At 37.4% G+C, this 15,655-nt stretch overlaps 1 protein-coding gene across 1 annotated transcript in view; it reads left to right on the top strand.

The window, feature by feature from the left end:
- LOC135092701 (uncharacterized) overlaps positions 1–11,712 on the top strand; it is a 54,416-nt gene extending 42,704 nt beyond the window's left edge. The window contains exons 4-13 of the mRNA XM_063991331.1: positions 335–447; positions 952–1,166; positions 1,845–1,953; positions 2,300–2,394; positions 2,651–2,705; positions 3,083–3,161; positions 3,500–3,658; positions 4,013–4,311; positions 5,143–5,226; positions 6,146–11,712. Of these exons, the coding sequence (XP_063847401.1) occupies positions 335–447; positions 952–1,166; positions 1,845–1,953; positions 2,300–2,394; positions 2,651–2,705; positions 3,083–3,161; positions 3,500–3,658; positions 4,013–4,311; positions 5,143–5,226; positions 6,146–6,283 (1,346 nt within the window). The 3' untranslated portion in view covers positions 6,284–11,712. The remainder of the gene's footprint in view (positions 1–334; positions 448–951; positions 1,167–1,844; positions 1,954–2,299; positions 2,395–2,650; positions 2,706–3,082; positions 3,162–3,499; positions 3,659–4,012; positions 4,312–5,142; positions 5,227–6,145) is intronic.
- The last annotated feature ends 3,943 nt before the right edge of the window (positions 11,713–15,655 follow it).

The raw sequence follows: 15,655 nt of genomic DNA, 5'->3' as shown, positions 1-15,655 counted from the left end.
GGGATATGTGAAGTTAATAGGGTGTCATGGGGGTTGCTAAGGTTAAGTTAGGTAGGGTGTGCTTAGTGTGTCAGCAGGGTGACTTAACATTCACAGTTTAGGTTAGGTAAGGTAAGATTAGATTAGATTAGTTAAGATTAGGTTAGGCTAGGTTAGATTAGATTAGATTAGATTAGATTAGATTAGGTCAGGTTAAGGTTAGGTTAAGTTAGGTTAGGTTAAGTTAGGTAAAGTTAAGTTAGGTAAGCTTAAGTTAGGTTATGCTAGGTCACGTTAGGTCAGGGTGTCTCCAGCATATCGTGAGGGTGACCTAACACTTCCCTCGCTCCCTCAGAGTCCTCGCCTAACTGTGAGGTCTTCTTGGGGGGGTCCTGCAACCCCACCACCTGGAGGCAGAAGGTGGCCATCCCCATGCTGAAGGACCACGGCATATCCTTCTATAATCCTGTGAGTGCATCCTACATCCTTTAATGCTTTTTTGTCTCTATCTCTCTCTTGTGTCCTTTCCTTCCCTCTTTTCTACAATCTGAGTGCATCCTACATCCTTCTCTCTCTCTCTCTCTCTCTCTCTCTCTCTCTCTCTCTCTCTCTCTCTCTCTCTCTCTCTCTCTCTCTCTCTCTCTCTCTCTCTCTCTCTCTCTCTCCTCTCTCTCTCTTCTTTTCTGCAATGTTGTGAGTGCATCCTACACCCTTGTCTTCTTTGCCGTCTCTCTCTCTCTCTCTCTCTCTCTCTCTCTCTCTCTCTCTCTCTCTCTCTCTCTCTCTCTCTCTCTCTCTCTCTCTCATTCGTAATCTAACGCCCTTTTCTTTCTCACAACCCATGAAACTGATCCTCCTTTACTCCTTCACCTCCAAAATATTATTATTATTCTTAAACTCATCACTCTACACCCATCACATCCCTCCCTCCCCCACCTCCACCACCCCTCACACTGCCTCTCACCCCCACAGCAAGTCACGCACTGGGAGGAGGCCTTGGTGGAGCTTGAATACCAGGCCAAGCAGAACGCGTCGGTGGTTTTCATTGTACTGGACCGCAACACCAGAAATGTGGCGTCCATGGTGGAGGCGGCCTACATGGCGGGGTGCAGGCGTAAGCTGGTGGTGGTCATGGACTCCTACACCGGCCCGGGACAGCTTATCAACGGAGAGCCTATTTCAGAGAGGTTTGTTTTGGTTTGGCTGTTGGTTCTTTCTTGTGTTCGTCTTTGTTTTCGTTGATGATTATTTTTCTTTCTTTCTTTCTTTCTTTCTTTGTTGGTGGGTTTTATTTTTTACTTCTTTTTTTCGTTGTTTGTTTATTTGTTGGAATTTTAGTATTTTTTTTTTTATTTTTGTTTGCTCATTATTATTGTTTCTTTTATTTTGTTTATTTCCTATTTTGGAGAGGGTTAGTTAGTGGGTTTTCTTTTTTTTCGTATTTCTTTTATTTATTTATTTATTTATTTATTAGTAGGATTTTTTTTAGTATTTATTTTTGTCATTATTTCCTTTTATTTCTTTTTATTTTATTTATTTTTCGCGTGTGTAAGAGAAGCTGTTGTCTAGATTGGGTTCTCAAATACATTTCGTGATTCCAGTAAGAGTTTAACAGATTCCAGTGAAAATTATTAGGGTTTTCAATGGCAGTTTCTTATTCTTACGAAAAACAATTCTATCTGATAAAAAAAAAAAAAAAAAAAGAAAAATAGAACTCCTTTGAAAAGTCATGGTGGGAAAACAACTTAAAAATATAGAAAAATGTCAGATCCTCTCAATTTGTGTTAGAGAGAGAGAGAGAGAGAGAGAGAGAGAGAGAGAGAGAGAGAGAGAGAGAGAGCTGCATGACCTGTTTTTGCCCCCAGGGAGTACCAGGACCTGATGAGTGGCTTCAACACAGTGAGGGACCTGGTGGAGAGACAGCAGATCCCAGTCTTTGGCGAGATTACCCACGCTCTTAACTGTACTGCCAAGGTATGGGCCCACCTCACCTGACCTCACCTGGCCTTACCTTACCTGACTTAATATTTAATGTAACGTGACTTAATCTGAACTCACCTCACCTTGTCTTACCTAATCTAACCTAACTTAATTTGACTCAGCCTATCCTCACCTAACTCATCTAATATAACCTAACCTGACTCGACCTTACCTGACCTAACCTGGATCACAAAGTTTACCGTCACTTACTATCACAGTCCATCACCATCACCATCGCTACCACTATTACAAATCATCATCCTCACTATTGATAATCACAAATGTTCCCTTCAGGCCAGGAAAGTCAAACTAACATACCTTTTTTCTTTATTTCCTTCAGATTCTTAGGGAAAACATTTACCCACAAGACTTGGGAACTGAGGACCATGTGAAGCCCGTCAGATGCCCTTACCTACAGCTGGGGGACAAGTTAATGTAAGTGTGTGTGTGTGTGTGTGTGTGTGTGTGTGTGTCCAGTCATCCTTTCAATGTACACTCCTTGCCTCTATCACCTCTTTACTGTGTATTTAAGAAGCAGTTCCTTATTTTCTTTCTTAGATCAAAAATTATTTCTTATTCCATCCTGATTACTGACCCTGAGAATTTTGTTGATGTCATTCTTGTTATTTGGTTTTCTATTTTATTACTGAGTTAACTTTAGCCTCGTATCTCTTTCTCTCTCCCTGTGCAGAAAACTTCACGACGCCTTCATTAATGGAAACTCCGAACAGATCACTTTGTCTGAGGTGAGTCTGAAATGAAAAAAAAAAGAAGAAAAATAGAGAAACATGAAAAAATTGTGATATCTTTACCTGAAATGGCTTTGAAAATTATGGTTATTGATTGATTGATTTTGTTTGTTTATATTTTTTAGCACTTTTCTTTTTAGGGAAGGGAAATTTAAAGTGTGAAAATTGTCAAGTCTGAAATCTATTATTATTATTATTATTATTATTATTATTATTATTATTATTATTATTATTATTATTATTATTATTATTGCATTGTGTGTTATCTTAATTTTAAAGATGCGTTTCAAAAGGTCAGTGTGTGTGTCCATATATTGATATTTAGCATTTTACTTGTGTGTTTCTAACCACAACTTTCTCCCCTGCCCCGTTAGGCCCGGGTGGCATACAAGGTAGTGACCAACAAGGAGCTGACCACTGAGGAGCTGCAGGCCATCGTTGCCATCAAGAAAGGTGAGCTGGCAACCCACACACACACACAATAATTACATACAGACCTGGCACAAAAATAGTTATATTTGAAAATTATTATTGCATTTTCTTTAACAAATGTGCGACTTTTATTTATTTATTCACTTACTTTAAGATTTACTGTTGCCATTACAAATTTCCCAACATGAGGAGTTTAAAAAGATTACGATTACATTTTTAAGATATGTTCAACCTCAATTCACTTATTCATATATTTGCTTATAGATATACTGTTCATTTATCCACTTATTCACATCTTACTCACTTACAAACTCACCTACCCCAATCACCTCGTTACCCCACCTGCTGTCACCCACCAGGTATCGACATGCAGGAGCTGGACGGAACTGAACTCCCGCTAAATGAAATCTCCTTGACTTTCGACGAATTCTGCTGCATTGTGGCCGAGTTTAAGAACCCCCACCTGGAGAGCAAGCGTCTGTGGGACATTCTGAGTCACTCCCTGCAGCGAGTCATTGGTGAGTCAAGCCTGCATTCAGTTATTCATATTGAATGCCTGATTGTTTGTCTTAACTGTCTTAATTTGTCTCTACTGGAAGTTATTGGGGTTTTCAAGGGATGTAAGAAAGTTCTGAGTGGTTTTCAAGGTGGTTCCAGGGTTCGGTTGGGGTTTTCAAGGTTGTTTCAGGTCCAGTTGGGGTTTTCAAGAGTGTTCCATGGTTTAATTGGGGTTTTCAAGGGTGTTTCAGGGTTCAGTTAGGGTTTTCAAGGGTGTTTCAGGGTTCAGTTAGGTTTTTCAAGGGGTGTAGAGGATTCTGTTACCCATCTTGCCCATCACAAACACACTAACACACCTTCATCTTCCCCCACAGGCTGGGCACTTCCTCGTCGTCCTCTACGCCCCATCAGTGGCAGCAGCGGCAGTGGCGGCGGTGGCGGTGGTGGCGGAGGGCGGGACATCTACCTGGGGGGCACCATAGGGGGAAGGGTGACCTGGCGTGAGGACATTGCCATCCCTATCCTTCTAAAACATGGCCTTACTTATTTCAACCCCACGGCCGCCTCCTGCTCCGGCCGCCTGCTGCCCATGGAGGCTGTGTTGATGGAGCACTCACGGGTGTTGCTTTTCGTCATCACCGACACCAGCAGAGGGGTGTCCGCCATGGCCCTGGTGAGTTGAGGGGTGGTTCTCGATTGTCTTTGATTTTTTGTGGTCAGTGGGTCACCAGTCATAGATAGAAAGGTTGGTGAAGGAAGATTTTATGGCGAATGAGTTGTCAGTCACCGATAGGGAGGTCGGTGAAGAAAGTTTTTATGGCCAATGGGTCCATCAGTCATAGATAGGAAGGTCAGTGAAGGAAGATTTTATGGCCATTGAGTCGTCAGTCATAGATAGAAAGGTTGGTGAAGAAAGGTTTTATGGTCAATGGGTCGTCAGTCATAGATTGAAAGGTTGGTGAAGGAAGATTTTATGGTCAATGAGTCGTCAGTCAGAGATGGGAAGGTCGATGAAGGAAGTTTTTATGGCCAATGAGTCATCAGTCATAAATAGGAAAGACAATGAAGGAAGTTTTATTTTTCTTTTATTTTTTTTAATGTCCAAAGGTTCTCAGTCACAGAAATGAATGGAGACTAAGAATGTTTTGTGTTTCTTTTCATTTTCATACCTAAACAACGGTTCCCCAGTCACAGAAAGGAAGATAAGAGAGATAAATGAGGAAAAATAAGCTAGATAGGTATATAAAAAAATATATAATAGTCACCGCTAACCCTAGTAAATTTAGTGGCAAGTTTTCCGTATCCTTTCATTTTCCTCATTCACAAAAAAATGCACAGCACAAGGATGCAAACAACCCTAAATAACACAGCCATTTCCATATAAAAATGATAATAATAATAAGAAATAGTTACATTCATCTCTCATCTCCCACAGGCCTCTCTCCAATCCTACAGTGAGCTTAGTCTTGTGTAGAGTGTAATGTTGTCTTCTCGTCTCCTTCAGGCCTCCCATTACATTGGGCTGGGCTGCAACGTTGTGCTGTGTGTGCAGATGCTAACGGAGGATTCGCTGGTCGACGGAGAACAGGTGAGACGAGGACCAATACTCTCTTCTTTGTGTGTGTGTGTGTCTGTTTTGCTACTGTTTCTCACTTTATATATTTATTTTTTTCTCCACCTCTTATTTTTTCGTCTTCGTTTTTCTTTTTCTTTTCTTTTTCTTTGCTTTCTTTTTTCTTTCTTCTGTTTCTCACATTTTTTTGCTTTTTAGTTTCCCTTCTCTACCTCTATTTTTTCTTGTCTATTTTTTCTTCACTTTCTTTTTCTCTTTTTTGTCAGCTTTTTCATCTTTTGTCTCCTGTTTTCTTTCCTCTACCTTTTTTTTATCTTGTTTGTTTTTTCTTCTTCACTTTTCTTTTATTTGCTTTCTTTTCTTTGTCATCTTTGTGTTCTTTCTTCTTCTTCCTCCTTTTCTTATTATTATTATTGTTGTTGTTGTTATTATTATTATTATTATTATTATTATTATTATTATTATTATTATTATTATTGTTGTTGTTGTTGTTGTTGTTGTTGTTGTTGTTGTTGTTGTTCTTTCTCTTCTTTCATTTAATTCCGAAACACTCCTGCACCTCACCTCCCCTACATTCAAAAGGCTCTAGTTATAGTTAGACATGTTTTCAAGGATGTTTTTTATGGTTCTAGTGATAGATTAACCAAATTTCAACACTATTAACAGGAGAAACACTCTTGAGAACCCATTTAATCATCGCTGTAGCCTTTGAAAACAGTCATGGATGGTGAGAGAGCAAAACATTTCCATATACAAGCCATAATATCACACTCTCCTTTCTTTCCTCGTATCATTACCCACCCAGACAAGCCTCCAAGAATTAGGACAGTTTATATAAAGACTACCATGCATAGACCAACATACAGGCTTCTTGCAACTTCTCCCTGTTCTGGTTCTTACTAATTCTTACACAACCCCATTCTCCCATCACCAGCTCTCCAGACAGGCCTTGAAGGATTACAATCGAGGCAGAAGTTATCTCACAGACCAGGCCAGCAAGGACGGCATTCCGGTCTTTTCTGACATCCAGGAGGCTGTGGAGTGTGCGGTTACAAAGGCGCAGGCGAGATAGTGGCCACAGGAATCCATGGCAGGGAGCAGAGAGGCCCAAACAAGGGAGACCGTGGCCCCAGGAACACACAGGAGGAAGCAGGGAGGCACCAAGTGAGGTATCAGCCCAGGCACTTGGAGGAAACAGAGAGGTGAAGATATACACTAGGTCAGGGGAGAGATACCAAGTGAAATTATAACCCAGAAACTTGTAGAAGAAAGCAGAGAGGCCCAAAGAAGTAAGGTAGTGGTCGCAGTAATCTGTAGAAGGGAGCCACGACACCCAAGCAAGTGAAGGATGCAGAGAGAGAGATACCAAGTGGAATCTCAACCCAGAACCTTGTAGAAGAAAGCAGAGAGGCCCAAGGGAGTAAGATAGTGGTAGTAGTATCCTGAAGGAGGAAGCAGCAACACCCAAACAAGTAAAACAATGGGCATAGAACTTGTAGAAGGACGCAAGGAGACATACATAAACAGAGCAGTGACCACGTTAACCCGTAGAAGGAAGGAAAGACATCCAAGAAAGTGAACCAGAGACCCAAAAACTCATACAAGAAACCATACAGGCGTGAAGGAAGATAATAACCACATTTTAACCATAGAAGGAAGCAGAGAGGAACTCTAAAAACCCCTCTGCAAATGGTCCTAGGCTGTTTCTCCTCACTCGTGTCCCTGCCTCACCCACCTGCCTGCCTGCCTGCCTGCCTGCCCGCCCACCTGCCTGCCTGTCTGCTCAAGTTATCAAGGTACCAAGTTGCCTCTCTTGCAGCTTTGTCTGTTACTCTTTCTCATTGACGAATAAGAGAGTTTCCAGTGTCAAGGTGTTTATTTATTTCGCTTGTGGTGGTGGAGAGTGAGGGTCTCGAAGGGGGTAAAGACACGTTTAATTTTAGTCCCCCTTCTAGTACAGTTTTTCCCTCGTACTCATGCCATGGACACCTGACTTCTCTCTCTCGTTAAGACTCTCAGTTTGCGGACGAAATGAGAGACAGGGCAAAAAGGGAGAGTAAGAGTGAGAAAATAAGACATCACACACACCCACATACACACTCACACACGCACATGCATAAAAGCAGCCCATTTAATAAGGAGCAGCTGTTTTGATCTTCAGGAATGAAAGATAACGAACTTAAAGGCAGCGAAAAAAGAAATCAAGTGCAGTTATTTAGTAAGGAGAGAAAACAAGAGGGAGTGAACGGACCTCAGCTGTTGGCGATCACTCTCTCTTGGTACCCCCTTGAAAAGTTGAAAAAATGGGAAATATGTGGGAAAAATATACATAAAAAGAGCTGAGAGAGACTGAATGCACTTTTGTTGTTGCTTATTTAGATTGTAAATAAAAAAAAGGGTCCAGTGATGAGTAAGAAACGAAAGAAAACGGGAAGATGGAAATGTGTGTGGTTGTAAAAGTTTGTGTTCGGAGTGGGAAAAAAAAATAAATGGGAAAGGGAAAATGGGATTAAGGTTTGTGTGAAGGAAGAATATGATAATTATCGTACATCTTTATCCACCTGTTTTGTTTGAAAGGAATAAGATGAAGAATAAGAAAGATCATAATTAAAATACTGCAAGACGAGAAGGGAATGGAAATGCAAGGAAAGAAAGATGAAGGAATTCAAATTAGTAATGTTGAAGAAGGAAAAAAGAAGAGGTAAGAGGCAAAGAGTTGAGAAGCTACGAAAGATGAGGCAACAGAAAGACAGATAATATAAATGAAGAAAGGAATAAGAAGGATGAGAAAAATTAAAGGAAGGTAGAAAAAAAATAATAAAACACGAGACTGCAGTGTTAAGGAATAGAGACCGAGAAAAAGAAAAACAAGCTATTAAAGAGTAAACAAAGAAACAGAGGAATGAGAAAAAGGTGTGTGTCAATTATCAATGTTTACGAAACCTTCAAGATATCAGGCAGGTGATGGCCGACACTCTTTTGTTTGATGTTTTTTTTGTTCAATGTTATGGCTGGGCCCTTCTGAGGCAGCCATATAAGGGATGATATCTCAGGTTTATGGTTGATTTAATTAGACTCTCACGGCATGACTAAGGGGAAACGAAACTATTATTATTATTGTTATTATTATTGTTTTTTTTTTCTCTTTCTTTTTTAGCGTGTTGTATCTTCATTCATGCATTTAGTTGATTTGTTTGTTTATTGATTGCATCTGAATCAATATTTTTATCATATATATCGTCCTTCCATGTATTGATTTTTTCTCTACTGTGTGTAAGGGGGATATTTAAGTATTAAGCTATTATTATTATTATTATTATTATTATTATTATTATTATTATTATTATTATTATTATTATTATTATTATTATTATTATCATCTTAGTCCATATGTCGGGCAGATAATTTGCAATAGAAAACTGATATTTCCATGATTATTATTATTATTATTATTATTATTATTATTATTATTATTATTATTATTATTATTATTATCATCATCATCATCATCACGCTTTGCAACGGCGTGTGACCTTCCCCCCTGCCATGCCGTGCCGAGTCTGGCTAGGGAGAGTTTTAGTACAATATCTGGTGGCAGGAAATCTCATTGTGTTGGATTGCAGCCGGTAGTAGGACGTAGATTTAACTATTAAACCTTTCATCAGACAGACACACAGATCAAGAAAGATGAGAGGCGCGCGCACTTCTCACTTCATTTGTTTTATTTTTTTTTTTTATTTATTTTTTTTCTGTTTCACTTTATTCTCTATCATTGTTCTCACTCTAGGTTGTATGTATGTACGTGTGCGCGTCACTTTTCACATTCCTGTTGTAAAAGTGTTGTTATATTAATAATATTGACCGTCTTTTACCGCTGTTTGTCCGCTATTTGTATCATAATAAGAGCTGGGAGGGTATACAACATACATAATACATCTGCTATTATTATCATTATTATTATTGTTATTATTATTAATTATTATTATTATTATTATTATTATTATTATTATTATTATTATTATTATTATTATTATTATATCATTTCATTTACTACTAGTATACATGGCAGCTTTGATCATTGTTATTTTTTATACCACTCATTTGGCTTTTTCGTTTCTGATTATTTTTGACGCTCACGATCACGCAGACTCCAATGCTCCCAGCTGACTGAAGGTGGTGGTTCCGGTGATGGTTCAGGCGCGCGTCGGCGAAAACAGGCGCTTTCAACTCATTAACTTTCTCCCCATCGCTTCTTGCAACCTCCCCTCACAAGACATTCAATTTAAACTCTCACCCATATACTATCCACCTCACTAGTGCAAGAGTTAACCAGTATTTTCACTCTCATATCTTTGGTAAACCCCGGGACTACAAGCCTAGTTTTTGTTTTCTCCTTTATATCACCTTGTTTTAAAGAGGTAAAGACTTATGAACGTGCCTTCAGAACGATTTTTGAGCAGCACCTCCACCACGTACTTTAAAAGACTGTAGTTACACGGGTCATGAAGAGATTTTGCGGTTTTAGTGACACGTAAACAAGATTTCTACATTATTAACCGGAGATGAAAACTTGGGAACCCGAATAATCATCTCTTTGACCTTTGAAAATAGTCGGGGTGAGAGAGAGAGAGCTGAACGCTTCTGAATACGAGCCTAAAAGAAATCGCTCGCTGTGTTTTCCGCCTCGTGTTGCAGGTGTCTTTGTTGTGGAGCCTCGCCGCCACCACCACCACCACCACCACCTTGCCTTGTATCTGACGCCTCGGTAAATGGAACGAGGGAATAATTGTAACTTAAATAATACCTCTCTCTCTCTCTCTCTCTCTCTCTCTCTCTCTCTCTCTCTCTCTCTCTCTCTCTCTCTCTCTCTCTCTCTCTCTCTCTCTCTCTCTCTCTCTGTTTCTTTTTTTTTTCATTTATTCTTTTTATATGCTTAATTCGATTTTTTTTTTTATGAGTATTACTCTGGCACTTCCTCATCGTCTCTCTCTCTCTTCTTCTTCCGTTCTTATTTCACATTAACATTATTACTTGTCATCGGTCTTGATTCGATAAGTAATGAAAGAAGATGGAATTCTGTTCTTTCCTGTGAAGCAAATCAATGACCAAACAACCAGCTAATTAATCTTTTATTACGATGTCTTGATGCAGAAAATAATAATGAGAAAAGGGAAACGATATACTGAACTGTTATTTTTCATTTGGTTCCGTATTGTATCGCTCACTTTTCATTTATTAAGCACGCATACGTAAGGAAAAAATGCAACAGGAGAATTTGTTTTTTCTTTAGTTAATTATGAAATGCGTTGTTGAGTTTAAGCTTGCAGACTGAAAGAAATATAACATTAGGCTTCTACGTATTCATTTGTTCAAGTATCACTCAGTCTGAAGAAAGTAAAGAAAACAGAATATAGGTTAAAAAAAAAAATGTATAATACCATCCAATCCAAAAGGAAATGCAATTGAATAGTAAATAAATAGAAAGAAAGAAAAAAATATAAAGAACGTACCATCCAACTTGTATAAAATTACACCAGTAAAACAAAAGCGAATCGAAGTAAATTCTATAATAAAAAAATATGGAATAATACCACCCAAACAGGAAAAAAAATAAATAGAATCAGTATAAAGAAAAATCTAAAAAAAAAAAAAACAACAACATCCAATTAAGAAAATAAATACTTGAACAAAACCGAATCGAAACTACAAGAACTTCCCAGCATCAATCCTCTCTATTCTGCGTCCTTGTGAGTCTCAATCGAATCCAACCCCTTTTGATCAGTATTGTATTCCTTGTTGGTATTATAGAGCTGATGATTATGTTTGTTGGTGTCTTTTGTGTGTTTATTGTAGAGCGAGAGAGAGAGAGAGAGAGAGACATGATGGGAAATGAAACAAAAAGGAAGAAGTAAAGAAATAACAAGTTGGAATAATAGCTGGTGGTTTTAATTCCATGTGAAGATCAAGAAGTGATGATGAAATGATTATCGTTTTAATAATACTTGGAAATTCAAAGTAAAAGTAAAAATGTATCATAATATTTGTTTGTATTATTCTTTGTAAAAAAAAAATGGAGATTAGTAAAAGAAAGGAAAGAAACTATACAAAAAAAACATAAGTGGAAAATGAAAATAAGTCGAAGATGGTAATAATAAATGAAAATGAATAATTTCCTTTTTTACTTTTTTTCAAGAAGTGGCAAAGATTTCCGCCTCTTATTTGTATTTTCTTTGTCTATTCTTTTCAATTTCCTTTCATTCTCTTTGTTTATTTGTATGTGTACGTATGTATTACGTGTATAATAAGTCTGTCCTCTACTTCTTCTTCTTCTTCTTCTTCTTCTTCTTCTTCTTCTTCTTCTTCTTCTTCTTTGTCTTCGTCTTCGTCTTCTTGCTGTATCATTTGTTTGTTGCATTCGTTACTACACCTAATTCTGTATTGTATATACTATTATAATAATGTATTATAGATTATTTTTACAAGAATCCTAACTCACAGTCACGCGAGCCTTTCCTTCACCTGACGTGTGTGTATGTGTGTGTGTGTGTGGAAGGAATGGAAGTCACGTAAAATTTTTTCTCTCTCTCTCTCTCTCTCTCTCTCTCTCTCTCTCTCTCTCTCTCTCTCTCTCTCTCTCTCTCTCTCTCTCTCTCTCTCTCTAACTGATGAAGTTAATAATTGAAAACTAAAATAGGTTAAGCGAGTCGCGTAAAATATTTATTTCTTACTTTGCATGAATGAATCAAATAAGCACATGAATGAATATAGGAATCAATAAAATAACTCAAATATCTAATATGTTGCTTGAATGACTGCCTGACTGAATAACTGAATATGTTTAGTGAGAGCTAGTCCACCTTATGTCACACATTAAACGTCAATAATTCATGTAAAGCAAGACTTGAATACTTTATGTGACTTGTTTCCTTTATTTATCTACTTATATTATTTTATTTCATTAGTTACAGTTAAATAATGCTACCTCTCACAAAGACAGCCTACAAAAGTTGTCTCTGATTTTATTTCCACTCGTTTCCTGCCCCGCTCTTTGCCTTATTCTGAAAAACTGCACTGCATCTTCATTACATTCAAAAGGCTGTAGATGAAGTTACATGAGTTTTTAAGGATATTTTTCTTTGGATCACCTGAAGATCCGCCACCCCAGCCACACTCGGGGTGGCAGATCTTCAGGTGAGACAATCTAGGGTGGCGGATCTTCAGGTGATCCCATACTTTTAATGAAGTAAACTTTTTTCTGCATTTTTTTATATCCACTCAGCTTTTTAATGCGTTCATGTTGTTAGGTTAGGTTAGGTTAGGCTAACCTAACCTAACCTAACCTAACCTAACCAAGTGAGAGAGTCTGGGGTGGCGAATCTTCAGGTGATCCCTGTGGGGTGGCGGATCTTCAGGTGATCCTTTTCTTTATATATATTTTCTTTTTTTATGGTTCTAATGACAGAATAACAAAATTTCTACCTTACTGCCAAGATAAATACCCTTGAGAACCCTGCCAATCACCTCTGTGGCCTTTGGAAATAATCTTGGTGAGAACAAAGCGTTTCTGAATAAGGGCCTTTTTCTTTCCCGCTTCCCTCCCTTTGTCTCCAGTGCTCCCGGTGGCGCCAGTACAGTGAAAACGCCCGTGGTCTTATCAGGAACACTTTTCAAGGCCACAGAGATGAGTCCTGTTGTCACTGCGGTTTTCTCTTAATGGAAATGTGGGAATTTTCTTAATGCACTCTTACATATTGGTTTTCTTTTCGTCCTATTTAAAGAAGTAACAATAGCAAAATATTTTCTATTATATATAACTTGTGCACCTCACTATACTAAGCTACAACTGAATTACGGGAAAAAAAAAAAAAATGCTCTTGAAAACCTAACTTATTTGGAGTTGATCAGTAGTGGAGATAAGACATGGTAGTTGAGAATGTAACTTTTTTTTTCTAGCTTCTAAATCATTTTAAAATGCTACAAACGGTTGATATTCAAAGCTCGTGGCTGTAACATGTCACTCTACCCCAGGCGCATTTATTTAAATTACCACAAATGAATACTAATGCTAAAAAAATTCGCCGTTACAATTTCTTTTCCTACTTCTGATTCATTCTAGACTGCTACAAACGGTTAACAAAAAAAAAATCATAAATAAAAAATAATGATAATAATAATAAAAACATCAACTTATTTTCCTCCTGTAATGAGCACTAATGTTTAAAACTCGCCACCACTACTTTCTTCCTTGCTTTAAGACATTCTAGATTACCATAAATGAATACTAATGTTGAATAAATAGCGGATACAAAAATTTTATAGCACGAGGATAAAGTAGCACTGACTTTCTTTCTTTATTTATTCAGTTCATCACCAGCTTATGTATTCTCTCTCATTGCTGGGGGCAGTGATAAATATTAGAGCGATTGATTTTTTTTTCTATATATTTCTTTTAACAAATAGCACGAGGGGAGGCAACAACGGTAAAGTTTTTATCTTTCCTTTGTTCAGTTTATCACAAGCCTAGCTACTCTCATTGCAGGGACAAGAAATATCAGAGCAACGTTTTTTTTTTTTTCCTCTCTCTTTCTCTTCCTTTCTTCATTTTGCTTTTTACTAATTTATTTTTACTTATGCACTTAGTTCTTTATTTCAGAGGTGAGGTAAGTGCTGGTTAACTGATAATAAGCACTGGGGTTGGACAGAAGTTAGCGGTGGGTGAGTCACGACAAGCCTACGAGTGGCGAATGATTTGGCAAGATTATTGATTGATTTATTTACATGTAAGAGAGATGCTGGCCAAGGACAACACACATTTAGAAGAGCGAGAAAAAAAAAAAGACAAAAAGGCCCACTGAGGTGCCACTACCTTAACAGTAATAAGACCATTAAAAACTGAAGGATAAGTGTCTTGAAACCTCCTTCCTCTAAGAGTTCGTATGAGGAAGAAGGAAATACAGAAGCAGGCAGGGAGTTCCAGAGTTTACCAGCTGAATAGAATACAAAAGATTGGAATGGGTGGATAGGAGTTAGAGTACAAATTCGTTGAGCAAAAAAGTTAGATATGAACGGATTAGGCTGAGGAGATAAGAGGGGTGAAGTTGAAAATTGAAAAGAAGTTAGATTACAAAGGATTAGGATGGAGGTGGGTAGAAGTGAAGTTATTATTTTGTTTTATTTCATTATGGAAGATAGGCGCTGGTCGAGTGCAACAACCATTTAAAAGAATAAGAGGGGAAAAAAAGGCCCACTAAGGTGCTAGTCCCTAAATGGATGTAAAAAAAAAAAAAAGTAATAATAATAATAAAAACATAAAGCAAATATGAAGGATGAGTGTCTTGAAACCTCCCTTTTGAAGTTTGCGTTTACTGAATAAAAAAAATATAAATAAATAAATAAATAAATAAATAAAGATTACAAAGGAGTGAGATGAGGACAGGAGGTAAAGATTTGAGTTTACTTAATACTCACTCACCAATTGACTTTGGTGAGTGAGAGAGGAGAGGAGGAGGATAGGAGAAGGAAGACAAGAGAATACAAGATAGGAAAATAATTAAGGGATAGGAAAAGAAGGGTATAGGAGAAGAGGGAAGATAGGAGGGGAAATAAAGTGCGTGGAAAATGAAAATAGAGAAGTAGAAAGTATGTGAGTGACTTGGCGAGTTTGACTGTTTTAGGAATCTTATTCTTATAAATGAATAAAGATAAATAAATAAATTGATACGTGAGTTGGTAAATCATATGAGTAATTTGATTCTCACTTCTAAAACTAATGAAAGAAAGGAAATTCATCAACAAATAAAGAAAATGTTGACTTACAAATGAATAACTAAGTATAATAAACTGATACATGAGGAAATAAATCATATGATGAATAATCCTTTTTTACTTATAAACTTAATGAACAAAAGGTAAAATAATCGAAAAGTAAGAAAAATATCTAAATGAATAAATAGAAACAAAAGTACCCAATTATATTTATCTATCTATTGAAATTTATATTACTTTACTTTATTGCAATTGATATTAGTGTGTGTGTGTGTGTGTGTGTGTGTGTGTGTGTATGTCCACACAAGGCATCGCAAAGCAAATAGATAAGAGGAAAAAAATGATAATAATGAGGAAGAAAGAGAGATATGATGATAAGATTATTTATTTATTTATTCAGTCTTCGTTTCATAGGTCAGAAGAGAGGAAAAAATGTAACGATTGCATATGAGTAATGGAGAGAGAGAGAGAGAGAGAGAGAGAGAGAGAGAGAGAGAGAGAGAGAGAGAGAGAGAGAGAGAGAGAGAGAGAGAGAGAGAGAGAGAGAGATGATAAGGACAAAGTACCAAAATTATTCGACATTAAAATTAAAACTCAACAAAATCAATATTCAGTAAAAGGAAATAACTTGAAATAACTCAAATAAGGTCGGAGAGATATACAGATTGACCTAACATAA

This window comes from Scylla paramamosain, chromosome 40, assembly GCF_035594125.1.
Source record: "Scylla paramamosain isolate STU-SP2022 chromosome 40, ASM3559412v1, whole genome shotgun sequence".
In the NCBI taxonomy this organism is placed as follows: domain Eukaryota; kingdom Metazoa; phylum Arthropoda; class Malacostraca; order Decapoda; family Portunidae; genus Scylla; species Scylla paramamosain.
Note: the sequence above shows the minus strand (reverse complement) of the source record. Positions and strands in the feature narration are given on the sequence as shown.